Source organism: Camelus dromedarius, chromosome 18, assembly GCF_036321535.1.
Source record: "Camelus dromedarius isolate mCamDro1 chromosome 18, mCamDro1.pat, whole genome shotgun sequence".
Lineage (NCBI taxonomy): Eukaryota > Metazoa > Chordata > Mammalia > Artiodactyla > Camelidae > Camelus > Camelus dromedarius.
Genome location: NC_087453.1, coordinates 4,319,129 through 4,336,846, shown reverse-complemented (window position 1 = coordinate 4,336,846; position 17,718 = coordinate 4,319,129). Strand labels below are relative to the sequence as shown.

Sequence of the window (17,718 nt, the reverse complement as noted above, 5' to 3'; positions counted from 1 at the left end):
GAATTTGCAGGGGTGAGGCCTGGGAATCTGCCTGTGCAGACTCAGGGGTGTTGAGGACTTTGATGAACAATTAAGATGTATTGTAGGAGGGGATGGTGGGGGGCAGACAGAGACAGAGACCCAGAGACAGAGAGAGGAAATCAGACAGAAAGATGCAGAGAGAGGTAAGCAGCAAGAGACAAGAGCTGTTAGGGTTCCAGGTGCTGACCCAGGGGGAATAGGTGGGAGACATAACAGGGCAGGAGCACTACCAGAATAAGGGTGTCAGAGAGGGCGGGGAAGGGGCCAGGACGGATATGCCCCGTGGTCACCCTTGTTCTGCAGAACTGCCAACTTGGGAGTTGGGAGTCTACAGAGATGAGATGGGGGAAGAAGGGGTTAGAACCTGAAGTTCCAGCTCTGGCAGGGACCTCAGGAACCATCCCACCCCCTCTAGGCATCCTGGGCTGAGCTGAGTCAGAGAACTGAATCCCATGACCCCCGCCCCACTGCCCAGTTGATTCTAACCTCGGGCGCAGTCGGCAAAAAAAAAAAAAAAAAAAAAAAAAAAGGATCGGGGCGCCACCTGGTGGCTAGAGCCGTGGCCCGTGTCAGAGTCCACAGTGTCCTGGGCACAGAAGGCTCTGTTCTTTCAGGTGCTTATAGTTACTCAGGTAATGCACGTGCCCTGCGAAGATCCAGATAAAGCCAAAAGAAAGCGACCCCCTGGGACGTCAGCCGGCGAGAGCCTTTCCTCACATGTGCACTGACTTCCTCCAATCTTTTTCAGAAGCATCCAGATATTTTTTAATCCAAAAAGTGCCTCACACGCCACACAGAGCTCTGTGACCTGCCGGGATTGTCCAGACACACCACCGGGGGTGGAGCTCTTTCCATGTCACTGAAGACTCTTTTACAACGTAATTTGAGCAGTTGCACGCACCCTCTGGGTGTGGCCCGGGGGTGACCCAGGCTGGCTGAGCGCCGTAGGTTGGATTTAGAGGAGCAAAGTGAGTTTTCCAGGGTTTTTTGGTTTTGTTGCTTTCCTTGAGGAAGATCGAAAAGTCAGTGCCCTCGGCACTGTGACAGGAAGGGGGTTCAACGAATCCATGTTTGGACACAAACATCACGGCTCTGGGGCCCAAGCCCACCTGGCCTCCCAGTGTCTGCTCCAGAATGGCCCCACTTACTGTCCTGGGCTCCCCTCAGAGCTGAAGGGTCCTGACTGCCCGTGACGGACCCACCGGGGTTGGATGCACGGTGGAGACCTGGATTGGAGCTTGCTTTTCTGGGCCTCAGTTCCTCATCTGTGAAATGGGCAAAATCCCAGTTGGTCCATTTCATAGGGCTGCTGTCAGGGTTAAACAGGCGACCTCTGTGTGGAGGGACAGTTTCTAGGCCTGTATTCAAACACGGATGCAGGGGCTCTGGGACTGGGGCAAACTCCAGAACCACCTGGCTTGCTGTCATCCCCTGCAGAGGAGTCAGGACACCCCCGAGGAGGGGTCTGAGTGACAGGATGCCATTAAATCATAGCAAGTGAGACCCACTGTTTGCTCTCAGTGTGGCTGTGGTTGTGTGGGAAACCGTGAGCACAGAGGTGACAGCAGCCACGCCCACTGACGCCCACTGACGCCCACTGACACCTACTGTCGTCCATTGATGCCCACTGACGTCTACTGGCGCCCACTGAGGTCCGCGGAACGCTCACTGCGTGCCAGGTGCCACCATGGATTCTCTCGGTCAACCCTCCACTTTGCAGATGGGGAAGCCGAGGCTCAGAGAGACTGAACACGCTTCCCAGGGCACGCATCGGGTGAGTCTGAGCCCTGATGGGACCAGGCCTGGCTGCCTCTCCAGGAGGGTTGGTTGGGCGGAAGGAGGTGGTGCTGCTGGGGTCACCGAGGTGGGACACACGTGTATGTGAGATGGTGGGAGAGGGCTGCCCCATCGGGAAGACCCCCTCTGCCCCGGGCGCTGAGCTGTGTGTGCACTGGGGCTTCGGGGTGCTGAGGTCCGAGGCGGCGGGCCACTCAGGGCGTGTCACAGCCCAGAGGGTGAAGCTACTCCCACCAGGCCTGACCGGGGGCCATGCGGCTTCTGACCCTCCTATCTGAACTGATTCTCAGATTAAAACTAGGGGCTGAACCAGGAGTCAAAGGAGAAAGAGGGGGTCAAGGTTGGGGCAACATGGAAGAGGGGTGGCCTCTGAAATCTGGCTTGCTCAGGAGATGGTGGGGCTCGGGGCAGTTATCAACAGCACTGACACAGGGACACCTGGTTCCTATGAGCTGGACACTGATTCCATCCTGCAAACCATCCTGAGAGGGAGGAACTATGATTATCTCATTTTACACATGTGGAAACTGAGGCACAGACTAGGCACCTGCCCGAGGTCACACAGCTGGGAAGCAGTGGGGCTGAACTCCAAGCTCGGATGGCCCTGAGCTTGTTTTCTTCAGCCCTACACTGTCACGGAGACCTGGGGGCACCCACCTGCATGGTGGGCCCATGTGAAGACAGATGGTGTCCGGTACCACTCACCATTGTGAGGGGGCCCAAACCCACCCCCGGCATCCCAGACGAGGCAGTTCCCAAGCACGATGTGAACCTCTGTGTACAAAGGTTTTCTTTCACCCCATAGAGGTTGTCTTCACCCACTTTGTACCCTGGGTTTGATCCTGGCTGTGTGATCTTGGGAAAGTAGCTTAACCTCTCTGTGCCTCAGTATTTTTACCATTGAAAATGGGGGAAGAAATCGCTTTCTTCATGGACTGGATGGAAGGATTAAGTGAGTTAGTACCTAGCTAGGAGATCCACAGAGTTCAGGGCTCAGGGCTGTGATGCTGCAGGAAAGGACTCCCACGGGGGCCCAGTGTACAGGGCCCTCCTCATGAGGAGAAACCAGCACTTGTGGGCCCTGGGTTTTTGACTTTGGGGTGCTAGCATCCCCGGGAAGGGAGGGCAGTGCAGAAACTTAGCCTGGAGTCTGTGGACAGGCTTAGGGCACTGTGCAGAGCCCCAGAACCCTAGAGGAAATGTCTGGCCACTTTTGGGGGAGGGAATGGCCCCATCCTCGCCTGGCTCCAGGCTGAGACCCTGGAATCACAAGTCCAATGTGGTGGGGGATGCAGCCAGCTGGCGGCCAGTTAGTCCATGGCCAGCAGATGGCGCTCGGCCCAAAGCTGTGAAAGGCTGAGCGCCCAATTCTCCACTGCAGGTTCCAAGGCCAGCTGGGACCTGGGACCTGGGACCTGGCCTGGGGCTCCTCTCCTCCCAGATGCTCTCCTGCCACAGAGACCAGCCAGAAGGTGGTGCTGGGTGGCGAGCAGCTCCTACTCAAGGGCCTTCCAGGGTCCCAACTATGGCTGAGGTCCGTTGGTGTTCTGGGTGTGCCCAGCTGGAGCCGGGCCTGTACATCTCAGCCCCTGAGAGGCTCGAGATCATGGAAGAGCTTCAGAAAATAGCCCTGCTTGGCCCCCACTTCCAGAGATTGTCGTCCCTTGGCCTGGGGTGGTGCCGGGAATCAGCATTTGTTAGATGCCCCAGGGGCTGAGAATCACTGCAAGATCCCCTTTAATCCTCCCGAGGAACTCAGTGGGGAAGGTGCTGTCCTTACGTCTGCCCATCTCACAGAGGGGGAAACTGAGGCTCCGAGGTGATGGTACCTACCTGAGGCTACACTCAGGTCCACCTAGGGCTGCAACACCAAACCCCACTCATTCTTTTATCTCCATGATGTTAATAACATCACTGGGTCAGGCTTCCCGGCCTCAGCACTGCTGACCCTGGGGGCATGATGATTCTTTGCTGTGGGGGCTGCCCTGCTCAGCTGAATACAGCCCCGGCCCCACCTCACAGTGATGCCCAAGCCCTAATCCCCAGAAGCTGGGACTGTGTTACCCTATGTAGTGAAATGGGCTTTGCAGATGTGAGTAAGGGTCTTGAGATGGGAGGTTATCCTGGGTTGGCTGGGTAGGCTGAAAGTAATCACAAGGGCTTCTAGAAGAGAGAGGAAAAAGGAAAGAGGAAAGAGAAAGATGGAGAGAGACTGGAAGATGTGATGCTGTTCAGGATAAAGGAAGGGGCCACGAGCCGGGAAAGCAGGCACCTCTGGAAGCTGGAAAAGACAAGCGAGTTTCACTGAAGCTCCGGAGGAAACAGCTCTGCCCACACCTTGATTTTAGCACCGTGAGGCCATGTGGGACTTCCAGCCTCCAGAACTGTAAGATGATAAATTTGTGATTTTTAAACTTATGTGTGGCAATTTATTACAGCGGCAACAGGAAACTGCTCCCCTCTGCCCTGTGACAACCAAAAGTCTCTAGACTTGCCACATGTCCCTGCGATGGGAGGATGTGGGTAAAATGGGTCCCCGTGGAAACCACTCAACTATTTACTCTTTGCTGTTTTCCCCATGTGTGTCCCGGCCGACTGGGGCCCCTGAACTATAACATCTAACCCTCTTGTAAACCTGAGCTGTGTGCACTGCAGGCCCATTCTGCAGATCAGAAGGCCGAGGCTCAGAACTGTTAAGTGGGCGGCTAGGGATGGGGTCACACAGATAGGCCGGCAGAACCAGATTCCTCTCCAGAATCGCACGGCCTCTGACCTGGACTCTGCATCCCCGCACCTTCATGCATCCCTCCAGCGGGCGGAGCTGAGTCTGCTGCCCCAAGGAGAGGCCAGGCCTTTCAGGGTCTCTGCAGCCCGGGGAAGGGGCCGCCCGGCCCCCACTCACCATCTGACACCCCTGCCCCCTTGGGCTACGGCCTTTTGCCAGCTGGGCTGCTTCTCCAGCAGCTGATGATGGCAAAGGCCATAAGGTCCCCAATGGGGGGTGGGAGGGGAACGAGCAAGAGAGTCACAAAAAGTGGGGCCAGGCAGTGAGAGCTGGGCTGGTGGTGGTTGTCTTCCATGTGGAAGAACACTGGCTTAGGAACCCAGAGGACTGTGTTCAATCTTGTCTCTGTCCCTTGGGCAGTTGTTTAGCCTTCCTGAGACTCAGTCTACCTCTCTGGGGAGTGGGCTCCCTGAGGATCGCCCAGGGCTGTATCTCCAGCTTTCCCCCCCCTCCCCCGCCGAGAAATGTTATTTGACAGAGCCTCTTGCAGGAGGAGTGTTTTCACTGAATACAAAACGCTGGTCCTGCCTGTCCCTCTTCTCATCAGATGCATTGGTGGCATTCTGGTCTCATCCACCAGAACAAGGAGCATGGAAGACGTGAGTGTGCCTCTGGGTGATGGGTTTATGACTGGGGCTAGAAAAATCTGATTCAGAATCTAGAAGGCTCAACCCCAGGCACTACCAGTTTGGGCAAGTCATTTATCCTCTCTTGGCCCTAATTTCCTTTTCTGCTTAAAAGGAGGATTAAAGGATGCTTAGAAAGTGCCAGGTGCTCAGTGGGTCTTCACGGGTCTAGGCTCCTCCAGCTGCATGGATGGACCCGGACTGACTACAGCTGATGTCTCTCATTCCCATGGCCAATTGGAGAGGGTGAATCCTCGGGTGGTTTAGAAGCTACTTTTGTCTCCTGTGGGAATGTGAGGTCTGGAACCACAGCAGCCACTTTGTCACCACCAGGGCAGAACTCCTTGTGGCTGGAGAGTCTCCATGTGGAGCCTGAGAAAGCTGAGTCTGTAGGAAGCCAAACTGAGAGATGGAGGGACAACAGGTCCTTGGCCACAATGAGCTGCTGGATGAGGGCTTACCTGAAGTCTGTTTACAAGAGGCAGTATTAATTAATTAATTAAACTGCTTTTTTAAAATTCAAAAGTTTCAGTAGATCTTCAATATGCCAATCTACAGTTCTTTAAAAAATGCATAAATATATTTTTAAAAATCACAGTTTTATTTTTCCCATAGAAATTGCATTCCCACCTTCACCCAGCCATCCATAACAAAGCTTTATCTACTGTCTGGGAAATTTTTTCTCAACATTTTCTCCCAATTATTCTATTGCTTTTTAAAAAAGTAACAATCAGCTTTCATACATAAAATGTCGAGGAGCGTGTCCTCGTTCTCCTAGACTTCCTTTATTTGAGCACAGCATTCTTGTTTTCCAGTTGTGATTTCCTCTCTTCCCTTGGAGGGCGTTACTGATGGAGCCTCGAAGTTTTCTTCTGTTCACTACATTTTCTCTAGTTCCTCGTAATTCCCTTTTATGTTTGAGAGCTATTCGTCTGGCCATCATATTGGAAGCTTTTCTCAAATGTCTTGTGAAAATAACTTTTTAAATGAAAAAGCAAATAGATTCCCTTTTCCAGGTTTCTGTCACTTGCAACCCAAATGCTCCTGACTTGCTCCCTAGACTCTTTCCCTTCTTCTAATCTCAGCGTCTGCTGAAGCCCCACAGGTGAGGCGTCCTGTCTGGGGTCACCCTGAGAGGAGTAAAGGGGCTGGGATGAGAAAACAGAATTGCATTTGTGAGCAGGGCACAGTGGTTTTGGAAAATCGCTTCCAACTCAAGAGACAAAGTCCCTCTCCCCCTCTGCTATCCCCACGCCATCCAGTTCCAGGGGCTGCAAGTTCTCTGCACACATATCACCGCAGAAGGGAGTATAGTGGTGGGTGAGCTGGTGAGGGCTAAGGGCTGGGGGATGGATGGACTTAATCATTCTCTGCTTTGAATGGAAGCTAGTTAATTTCCTTCCTGAAGAGACCAGCTTTGACCTTCACCTCCAGCCCCTGTTCACTGCTGGCAATGCTTTGTCAGCGTGTTTATGACAAATTAATTATATGGAGAGGGGAAATCCCGCAGGAAAAATGACTGTTCTGGCTTGGGCTGAAGGTGGGAGCTGAGGCTGGATTCTGAGATGCATTTTGATCGCCTGCTGATATGGGCCTGGTTAACCACAGACCTTGGGCAAAGTTGGAGGCAGGCAGTTAGCTTGCAGCTCACCCCAGAGGGAAGACCATGCCAGCAGCGATGAGCCAAACCCGATTTCCAGCCCCTTCCACCTGCTGGCCTGTTTGCAAACCGGATATCTCATGCCAGGCTGATTCGGAGGCCTCAGGGCACTGTGGTGCTGAGATAACTTTGCCCCCTGTAGGTCAGGCAATTCCAGCCCAAGGAACAAAACCTTCCCTTCCCTGTAACGAATCCAGCTTCCTTGTTGCGCGGACCTGCCCCCTTCTCCCTGGAACATTTGTGCAGGTGGAGCTGGGCTTGTCCAGAGCTCAGCGAGTCCAAACTCCTCTCCAGCCAAACTCCCTCTTCTGTGTCCTTCGCGTGGCGAGAACAACACCCGATCGCTGTGCCGCTCTGAGGAAGTCGTCTAGTTCTGACCATCATGCCTTCGCCCGGCCGTGAGCCTGCCTAGGACACCATTCCCACCCCACCCTCCCCCCGCCCCCTGCCAGCTGCTGAGAAGGAGCTCTAGCCTCTCTCCTCCCCCGGGAAGCCTCCTGGCCCTCCAGGCGGTGTCTGGGCCCCCGTCCCGCACTCCCCTGAGTCCCTGTGATCACCGCGGCTCAGGACTCCCTGCTGGTGTCCCGGGCCCAGTGCTCCCACTGACTGAACTGCTCGCTGAGGGCAGGGCTTGGCCTCCCTCTTTCTGTAGCCCGAGGGCATGGTCCTTCAGAAGTGGTCGGCAGAGGGGCCTGTCCGGCACACATTGAGGGCTCCAGAATGAAAGTCAGGGCCTCTGTGCCTAGTGAGCTCACTGCCAGATCCTGGGGGAGATGCAGCCGACTCCTGAGGTTCTTGCCTGCCTTGAGGCAGCCCTTTTCTGGTAACTTTAGAGAATGGCCATCCTTCCCCCTGAAGCCATGTGACTGGTCGTGACTGACCTTCCTCCTGATTCCAGGGATAGATCATGTGGCACCCATTGGCCATTCGCAGCATTCTGTCACTCTGACCAATGATCATTTGAGGGACGGGCACATGACCAAAGCCATCCAACATGACTTGTGCTGTTAGGAAGAGGTGCTCTCCTTCCTCTGCGCAGCTACACTGGCGGCATGGGAGCCCGGAGACTCCGAGCCATCTTTGCCAATACAAAGGAAAGCAGAGAGATGGAGAGAGGAGGCTGAGTCCTAAGACATTGTCTGAGCTCCTGGATCCAGGCATTTCTGAAGCAGGATTTATGCTTGGAGTTGTCTATACCAGAAGAGCCAATACACTCCTTGTTGTGCTGAATCAAGTCCCAGCTTTCTGTCATCTACAACCTAATGACTCACCTAATGGACAACTGCAGCAATAGATCCTGCTTCAGGAATGACTGGATCCAGGAGCTCAAACAATGAATTAGGATTCCCATTTAAGGGACATACTGTAAGTGTTGTGTGTTGGTCCAGGCACTGACCAACACGTCAGGGCATATGCCTCAAGATGCTCACAGTTGAGCTGGAAAAGGAGATAAAAATGTGTTCAATGATGTTCCTCACTGAGGCCCTCCTTCCCCCCTGCAGACACTAGTCCTGGGGGGACGTGGCTCCTGGGCATTGAACGTCTTTGGTCCAGGGGAGGAGACACAGTGGAGTGAGAGAAAGGCCCACCTGAGGTATGGGCGTGGCACCGGGAGACCTGGTGTGTGGACACTGAGTGGCAGGTGCCTGTGTATGTGCATGTGGGGGACATGAGTCCTGTTCCACAGTGGCGTTGCCTGGCTGATCGCCACCCTTGTCTATCCTTTTCCACCTTTTCCCAGCATCCCTTCCCAGGCACCCCTGTCCCCACCCGACTTCCTGGTCCTGGAAATGCCACTGGATCCACCTCCCTGGGGACCCCACGTCTGCAGTTCTGTGCATTCAGGGGCCGTCTTCCGGGGTCCTGGGGCCCCTGCTTTTGAGAGTCATGGCTTCGAGCTGGGAGATGTGTGTCTCATCGTGGATGGGGGCAGCTTGACCACCGTCGGGAGGGAGCTCGGTTGTCAGTCGTTCGGCTCTGGAGGGAGGGTCTGGGAAGAGACGGGGACCGAGGAACACATGAGCCACCTCCCCTCGAATAACCGAGGTGATTTGGTTCATGAAGACTGAGATGCTGCCCCGGGTGGACGACCTCATGTTCTACCTCCGAGGCCCTCTCCTTTCTCCCCTGGACCGTTGCTCCCACTTCTCAGCCCTCTTTGCTTTCCCCATATTGTCTTTGGCCAGACTTTTAAATACTACACCACATCATGCTGTCCCTGCCCAAACCCCCAGGCCTCCCCAGCTCACTTCAGGTAAGATCCAGACCTTTTTTCTGGTTTCTTGGCACAGAAAGACCTGTCCTTGGCTGGCAGATCCACTCCTTCCTGCTCCCTGGGCTCCTGTGCGTGGTTCTGAACGTCCCCCTTGCTCCCACCTCAGGGCCTTTGCACCTGCTGTTCCTGCCACCTGCAGTGCTGGCCCCACATCTGTGCTTGGCCGGCTCTTCTTGCCCACAGACCTCAGCTCAGATGCCACCTCCTCCTGGAGCTTCTCTGACTGCCTGGCTAAGGCAGCTCTGCCCCCCACTATGGCACTGCCCCCTGGCCCCAGGTTTTATTGGTTTTTCCAGTGTTGGTCTTGAAATCCTTGAAAGGCTTGATTGCTTATGGGTTTTCTGTTCCCTGCTGGACTCTCATCTCCATGATTGGGGAGCATCTGTCTGTTTCACTCGTGGCTGTATCTCCAGGGGAGGGAGTGACTGAGGGTGAGTGGAGCCAGAGTGGGTGAATGAATAAATGACCTTCTCCTAATCCTTGGAAGATGGAAGGAGTGTGGTGTGACTACAGCAATATTTTGGGGAAGAATCAGTGAACTGGGTAACTAAGAATAAAGGAGGGATCATGTTCCAGAAGGCTCCAAGGAGGGTCAGCCTCACAGGCGCGTGGCCGTTGCGCAGGTCCGTTCAGAGGGGCGTGTGCTCAGTTCACTGCTCTGCTGCCTTTGTCTGGAAATTCTCACTAAGTTGCGAATATGGAGTCTTGCTGTTTCATGTCACACCGGCCCCCACAAGTCACGTGCCTGGTCCTGTCCAGCTGTCCCAGCAGCGAGGGGAGCTCATCCAATCCTCACCGCGGCCTGCGAGCTACTGGCTATGCTAATCGCCCTCATTTTACCGATGGGGAAGAAGAGGCTCAGGGCTGAGTGACGGGCTAGGCTGACCCCACACACTCTAACTCTAGAGCCCCCGCTTCTGCTCTGGCCCTCTCCTGCCTCTCAGGGAGAACCCGGAGACTCGTGCGTGTTGAATGAATGAATGAATGTATGAATGAGAGAGAGAGAACAGGCAGGGGCCCCACTGTGCCCCAGGCTCACCTGCGCCTTCTCCTGGCTCCCCAGGGCCCCTCCTGCCCTCCTCAGGCCCTGCGACTCCTCCGTGGCCACCTGCCCCTGGGCTGATGGTCATTCTGTTGTTGTTGCCGACCGTGGTGTCCTCAAGGAAGCACGCGTGAATGTGGACTCTCTGGGACATGACCCCTTCAGTCTGAGCTCCTGGTTCAGGGATCTGAATTTCAATGGAAGCTTCTGGGCCGGCCGTCGGGACAGAAACTGTGGGTCAGCCAAAGAGAGAGATGCTGGGAGGGGTGTGTGAGCAGCTGGAGCCCTGGCCTGGCTCCAAGTCCTCCATGGGTGGCTCTCCTCCCTGAACCTCCTCGTGGTGACCCACGCTGTCCATGGCAGAGGCCTTGCCTCACATGGCACCTCTGCACATGCCTTTCACTGGCCTGGGCTGCCAGCTGTCTCGACCCCCGGCTCTGCCAGCTTGGGTCCCCTCTCCTCCTGCAGCCTGGCACAGCTGACCTGGTCCTCTGCGCCTTCTCCTGGGACTCAAACAGTCCCTGCTGCTGCCTCCTGCTCCCCTCCTGTCTACTGTCGGCTTCCCAGCAGGTCTGGAACACCTTCTCCATCTCTGGTTAGAATCTTCACGTGGTCCCCAGCCCAGTCCCCAGCCTCCCTTGTGCCTCTCCCGCCTTTCCCAGCCAAACTTCAGAGCAGAGCTGTCCACACTCCGTCTCCCCTCCTTCCACTCCCCACTCTCTTTCTGTGTGCTCTGGTCACCACCGACCCCTTGCTGCTGGGCCCCATGGACCTCCCTTGACCTCACTGGCCTCCCCTCTTCTGGAAACTCGTCCCCTGGCGTCCCTGGCTCTCCTCCTCTCTCTCAGGCCTCTCCACTGTGTCTCCCCAGCCTGTCTCTGGATTGCCAGTGTCAGGGAGGACACAGCCTGGGCCCTCTGGTCACTGATGACAGTGCCTAGGCGGCTCCTGTTTTCCGCCCTCCTTAGACACCTTCCCAGTCCAGCCGTCTCTGTTGTCCTTCCTTCAGCTGGCCCAGGAAATGGTCCCTGCCCATTGTATAGATGAGCAAACTGAGGTTTCCCGAGGAGGATGGTAGGGGATGGGAACTCGAGTGCCAGCTCTGAAAGACCCACCTGCTCTACTCTGGTACAGCCTCCTGGTGAAAGGGGAGGAATTTCCCATCATGCTTCTCTCCCACAAGGACTGGCTCAAGTTCTGTCTAGCCCAGAGCCGAGTAGGGTGGGGTGGGGGCGGGATGTTGCCTGCTCTCCCATTACCTGGGGGGGTCCTGTGGGCGCTGTGGGCGGGGCTCTCGGCCGGGTGGCTGTGAAGGCTCATTTGATTGCCGTGTCCCATCTGTACACGTCTGAGCACAGACTCCTCCATGCGGATGTCCTGGGGCCCCAAGGATCCAGCCAGGGGACCCTGAGTTGAGGGATCAGCTGGCGCCCTTGGAGGGAGGTAAAGCGGAGCCGTGGAGCCTGGAAGGGGACACAGAAACACGACCTCTGACCGGCACCCTCTAACCTCCCCCCGCCCCCGCACACACGTGATTCCTGGCAGGACAGAGGAGACAGGCCTCTGAGTTCTTTCTGGACCCCGTCAGACTGGGGATGACTCAGGCTCTGGACTGGAGAGCAGGTGGGCCCGGCAGAGCGGGCAGCAGGGGGCGCCCTGCGTTTTTATAACTGGTGCCCGGGGTGTCACTGGGGCACTCAAAAACCCAAGCAACGAGCACGTCTGCCTCGTAGCCGTTCCCAACCGTCTGACTGCGTCAGGAGAAAGTCTCCTCTGGGGCCAGCTCGGTGTTGGCACCCAGCCCTCAGAGCCGCGGATATTGTTTCATTTTCTCAGCATTTATTTTTATGGTGACCTTCGTGGTTTTCAACTTAAGGTAATGCTGTAAAAATTCACTTTAAAATAAATTTGAATAGAATAAAAAGGTAAACTGTTTAAGGACATCGAGGACATAATCGGCCATGGGCGTGGCCAGACTTGGGAAGGCGGAGCTCAGGGACCCAAGCTGGGGAAAGAGGCTCTAGATTCCAGAACAAATGTCCTCATTTCACAGTTGGGGAAACTGAAGCCCGGATGGAAAAGGGCTCCCTCCAGGTGACAGGGAGTGTGCCAGCTTTGGGTGATGCTTTTGCTTGTGTCCTGTGGCTGGACTAATGGGTGAGCCTGTGCCCTCTCCCCACAGTGCCTGGCACAGAGCAGGCACCCGTTTGCTTACTGTATTTCATCAAAGCTAGCATGCCCCTGGCAAGGCATCCCAGTTGCTGAGATGTTAACATGTGGAAAAAAATTGTTTGTCTCAGAACAAACAAAATACTACAATGACTCCTTGTGACATCCTACTGAGGGAGAGCGAACTGAGTTGTTTCTTGTGGGCAAATATCGGGTCTCATTGAAAATGAGGCAGAAGATGTTGGGATAAAGGGAGAGCAGGAGAGGTTTGATCCAGGCACAAGGAGAGCTGTCCTTCTCGGGAAAGTCATAAAGGACTTGGAGACCTGAAAGCCACCCTTCCTCCCCGGAGGGCTGGCTGCCCGCCTACCCCCTGCCCCTACCCGGATGGAGCAGGTGCCCCCGACAGGCCGCTTCTCCTGGGCGTCTCAGAGGACTCACCATCCTCCCCACGGGCCGTTACTATGGTGTTCCCATGTCCGATCTGGATGCCTTCAGAGTTCTGAATGGAGATGTGGCTGTTGGGCCCTTTCTGACAGATCATGTTGATGGGATTCTGCTGTAAAATGACAGCGGTGGGCTGATGTCTAGGACCCTCTGCAAAACAATATCCCACTCAGGGAAAGCGCTTGGCCCAGCAAGGCCCAGGTGTTGGGTGCTGCAGTTTCTCGTCACCGCTCTGCTCCTCTCTCCTGTCTGGCGGCGCAGCAGGTGGGGGCCTACCTGGTCGATAAACCGCCCATGAGTGTGATTTCTCGTCTAAATGCAGGAGGTGCTTGTTCCTCAGCGCATACAAGTCTGGGTTGACTTCCTTGGCTGTCTTCATTCCCAGGGCCTGGGCGATGATCAGGGCCTTATGGGGCCCACGGGCTTCCAGAAACCTGTAGATCTCTTCCTCTGCGAGGCAGGAGGCAGGTGGTTAAGGAGGACCCCAGAGTTTGAATCTGCTCCCCTGAGTGCGACCTTGGCAGACCCAGCCCCTCTGTCCATTGTCCTCATCTGTAAAATGGGCATAATCACAATGCACTGGCGGGGGAGGGCAAAGCTCAGTGGTAGAGCGTGTGCTTAGCATGCATGAGGTCCTGGGTTCAACCCTCAGTACCTCTATTCAAGATAAACAAACAAACAAACCTAATTACCCCCCCAAAGATAAAAAAAAGAATAAACAGATCTTTAAAAAAATAAAAGCAGATATGATTAAAAAAAAATTATACACTGCAGAGGTTGTCCTGGGGATCAAGGGCTCTGAACAGTGCCTGGCACGTGGTCAATAAATGCCAAGCACCCATCAGATCAATGATTTCTCAGCCATTTATCTTCTTTCCTGAAAAGACTGAGTCTTGCCTCCGAACACGTTGTGGGAACATGTCAGTGGCTGGGGCGTGGCCTCTGAACACTTGTAACATCTCAAATGGCCAAAGAGAGTCTGGGGTCAGAGAGAACAGGGGCTGAGAGGCAGCGAGGGTGCTTACGCCGTTCACTGAGCTCCACGCCAGGCTTCCTGGGAACTGCAACTGTGTCCTGCTGGGGCCTCTCTGCTGGAGGGAAAAAGACAGGTCAGGGGCAGAGGAAGAGGAGAGAAGCTGGGGACTCTACAGACAAAGGCGGGTGGCTCTGGAGGAGGGGCGCCCAGGCACAAACGTTGCCAACTCGGACTCTAGAGTAAACCAAACTTGGCTTTGAACCCTGCCCCGCCCCTTCCAGCTGTGTGGTTTCCATGCTCGTTAACCCCTCTGGGAAACGCGAGAAGAAGCCCGCCGACTGCCTCTGGGTGGTGTGTGGGCTGAGGGACCCCCGGGCACCGCATCGGCCCCCTGTAAGTGCTTGACACACACGGGCTCTTTTGGTCCACAGGCTGCAGCCCTAGAGAGAGGCCCCTACGCGACGCTCAGCCTGTTCTGTGACCGTCACCACCCTTGTCAGAGTCACCATCATTATTGTTTGGCCGAGCACCTCTACGTGCTGGCGCTTGGCTGAGCCCTTTGCGTTGAATCCTCTTGAAACCCCATGAAGCAGCCCTACTGTTATCTCCATTGGCCAGATAAAGACATCAAGGTGCAGTAAGGGGACTTCACGAACCGAGGCCCCAGTCTGGGCTTGGCCGTTGCCAGGGCTGCTCGTGCTGGGTCCCACTCGCCCCCAGGATGGCAGGTTACCCGGCTCTGTGGGAACCACTTCTCTGGTCCCACTGTCGCCCAAGCACCACAGCGCGGGGCCCACGAGGGTGAGTCCTCCTTTCGACTCCTTCTTCATTTGGTGCAGAACTTGGTTGAGTTTCTTCTTGGGCACTTGGCATTTCTTCAGCAGGTGGGCAGTCTTCACAGGGGAGCCGGCGTCCCTCAGCACCTCCAGGATCCTCTCCTCAAGGTCTGGGAGAGGGAGGCAGAGGCAGAGAGAGAACTAGGTTCCCCTGACAATCCAGCCTGGGCTGGAGGCCCCCCAGGAGAGGGGTCCAGGGCAGAGGGAGGGGCGGAGGTCTGAGCAGACATCCAACAATATTTCTGTTCAGTGAGCTGGTCAGAAATGACCTTGGCTGGACAGCCTGGTGGCCAGAGGAGGTGCCCAGGCCCTGTGAGTGTCCTCGCCTGGTGTGAGTGCTTGAGGGCAGGTGGGAACACTCAGGTCTCAGATGTCCTCAGAGCAGAGGGGAGTGGGGGTGTTAGGATGCAGGAGGGTGAGGGCAGAGCACAGGAGGAAGGAGGGGCGGGGAGACAGGCCTGCCTCTGGTTTTCTCTGACCCTGGTCCTCCTCCTCCCTGCGGAATGTGCCCCTCCTCTTGGGCTCATCATCCGCATGAGTGACGTCACGATGCACCCTGCCAGAAGCCTACTGTACCTTCAGAAATGGCTCTTTCTCCTGGACACCCAGTCATGGAGTCCTGGAAAAACTGTTCCTGGCTCTCCCCTCTTTGCCTCCACCTCCCTGCTCCTTGTCACCATCTCCTGGATGCCAGCGATTCCACCAGCTCCAGTCAGGTTTCCTCTGGGCCACCCTCCCCTCAGCAGGCAGCATTGCTTCTGCCAGCCTCATCTTCACCTACCCTCGGCTTCCCTTCAAGTGCCAAGCTGCCTGCATTCCCTTCAGCTCCACTCACCCCGGGGCCTTTGCACATGCTGGTCCCTCTGTCAGGACCATTCTCCCCCAACCCCAACCTGTCCACCTCAGGTCTCACTCAGACTTCACGGTTGGGAAGCCATCCTGGATGCCCTGAGCAGGTGGGGTGCTGTCTGTGTGTGGGTCCCCTGCAGCATGTCCTCAAGGACCCCCTGCTGTGATTGCCCAGCTCCCTGTAGTGCCTTTGGGGTCTAGCACAGTGCTGGGCACACAGTAGGGTCTCAGGAGATGGCATTTGAATGGAGGAGTCACTGGATGAATGAGTGCATGTCCTCTGCTGGGTAGGTGTCCGCCCAGATGACCAGGACAAGGGACAGACAGCTCCTCCTGAATCTCTTTTCCCCACCTGAGCTTAGTGGCCCTAAGCAGGACCCTCTGAGGCTCAAGGAGGTACTTTCCCAATGGCCCCTGCTCCTCCCAGACAGGGTCCCCTAAACCCAAACCAGCTGCTCTGTGGGCAGGGAGAGGCCTGAGTAGACCCGGGGCTGGCAGCGCTGGGAGCTGGAGAGAGGAAATGTCTCCTTCCGAGAAGTCCGAGGGAAATGCGGAGCAGGCCCTTCTTGGGAAGACCTGGGTCCGCTTCCAGGGCTGAGACCCGATCCTTTGCCTTCTGGGTTTTTCCCAGGGTCTTTCAAGGCAGCACTAGTGGGCGAGGGGACAATCTATTTGCTAACTCTGCGCTGGGCGCTGTCGCTTGCTCTTGTGGTCAAAATGTTTGCATCCTTGCTGGGTGTAGACAGAACACTGGGGTCTCCCCCCTTCACCCACCAAACTCTACCCCCTGCAGTAGAGATCCCCACCCAGCCTACTGTGGCTTTGCCTAGTCTTGAAAAGAGTTTTGATTCTTGAAAAGCCTGTTGTGGATAACCCTCTTCCCCTCTCTCCTCTTCCGATCCCCTGACCCTGAAGAGGAAATGGGCCTGCAGTGAAGGCTGGGCTGGCCTCACTGACTGAGTCCTCAGGCTGGTGAACGGGAAGTGTGAAATAGACAAGGTGCGACAAGTTGGTAAGAAGGAAAACCCACCGGGGAGGAAGTTAAATTTGGTTCCCAAGTGCCCTGGACAGGTCACTGCACGTTCCCTTGGGGAAACATACAGGAACCTGGGAACCCCCAGGCTCCCTGGGCCACACCTAGTCGGCCTCCCTCCGTGATACACCCTGTTTTCCTGGGCTTGAGCCCTAGCTCTGTGACCTCTCTGAGCCTCAGTTTCTCCATCTGCAAAATGATGTTAATAGCTGCGACTTCAAAGATTGTGGTGAGGAGTAAACGAACTAATGGTCACAAAACAAAATCAAACAAAAAACCCTCAGCCCACAGCCCACAAGCTTTAGATGAGGACCCTCGAAAATAGCAATTGTTCAGTAATAATTAACTTTCACCACGTAATTCCAGGAGTAAAGTGTTATCTGAGGAAGGAATGCAGCCGGAGGAAAACCACACACATGCAGATGCCCCTCTTATCAAAGCAGCTTCCGCACTTCCTCAAAATGAGCATGAAGATGGGTGTTCAGCCCCAGGCTCAGCCGCAATCCGAGTCATTTCACCCACAGGGCCTCAGGGATCTCACATGTAAGGTGGTATCACGCTTGCCCCTGCAGGTGACTGCAAAATGCACACAAAGCTTGTTGCAAGATGCCTGGGGCAGAGCAAGGCTTCTGAGCCAGATTCCACCCGCTCTGCCTTTCTTGTTACTGCTGTGCGGTCAGATACTGTCCTCGCCGGGCTGTAGTCCGGGTGGAGGAAAAGAACCAGAAAGAAGTGCAAGTCCCACCTGAGAACTCCCACTGTTCCTTGGGAAAAGGAGTACCTGTCTCTCCGGGGTCGGCAGGGGCCTCGGCCATGCTGATGGCAGCTGCTGGGAGCTCGGGAGATGCAGGGCAGCGGCAGGCTCCGACTCCGTGGCCTTGAGAGGTGGGCCCGGTGGAAGGCTGTTTTGTGGCCTGGCCTGGTGCTTCCGGCAGCTGAGAAGCGACTGCAGCTTCACCCGGGCAGCTGTCAGCTGCTCACACCCCGGAAGCAGAGCCCTGACCAGCCCAACCTTATAGAATTCTGGAAGAAAAGAAAACGAAACTTCTGTGTGTGGTTTTTGATGGAAACAAAATTGAAAGCAGAATTGATGAGCAAGACGGGGTCCAGCCTCCAACTGGATGTTGGTAGGGAGGGGCTGAGACGCAAGATCACAGGATCCTCTGGGGCCGCTGCCCACCCTGCCCCCCGCACACAGGCCA

The 17,718-nt window shown here is 55.7% G+C and overlaps 1 protein-coding gene across 4 annotated transcripts; it reads right to left on the bottom strand.

Moving 5' to 3' along the window:
* Nucleotides 1-7,329: 7,329 nt before the first annotated feature.
* ZBP1 (Z-DNA binding protein 1) lies at nucleotides 7,330-17,517 on the bottom strand. 4 transcript variants are annotated; one of them, XM_010991597.3, is made up of 8 exons: nucleotides 17,298-17,517; nucleotides 14,532-14,744; nucleotides 13,848-13,913; nucleotides 13,099-13,272; nucleotides 12,817-12,972; nucleotides 11,466-11,669; nucleotides 10,204-10,437; nucleotides 7,330-8,879 (listed from the first exon to the last, which is right to left on the bottom strand). In XM_010991597.3, the coding sequence occupies exons 1-8, from the start codon at nucleotides 17,329-17,331 to the stop codon at nucleotides 8,731-8,733; spliced, it is 1,230 nt and encodes a 409-aa protein (XP_010989899.2). In that variant the 5' UTR covers nucleotides 17,332-17,517; the 3' UTR covers nucleotides 7,330-8,730. The 4 variants fall into 4 exon arrangements, with proteins under 4 accessions (XP_010989899.2, XP_031289429.1, XP_031289430.1 ...); XM_031433569.2 differs by having other exon boundaries at nucleotides 13,848-13,910; XM_031433570.2 differs by lacking the exon at nucleotides 14,532-14,744.
* Between the last annotated feature and the right edge of the window lie 201 nt (nucleotides 17,518-17,718).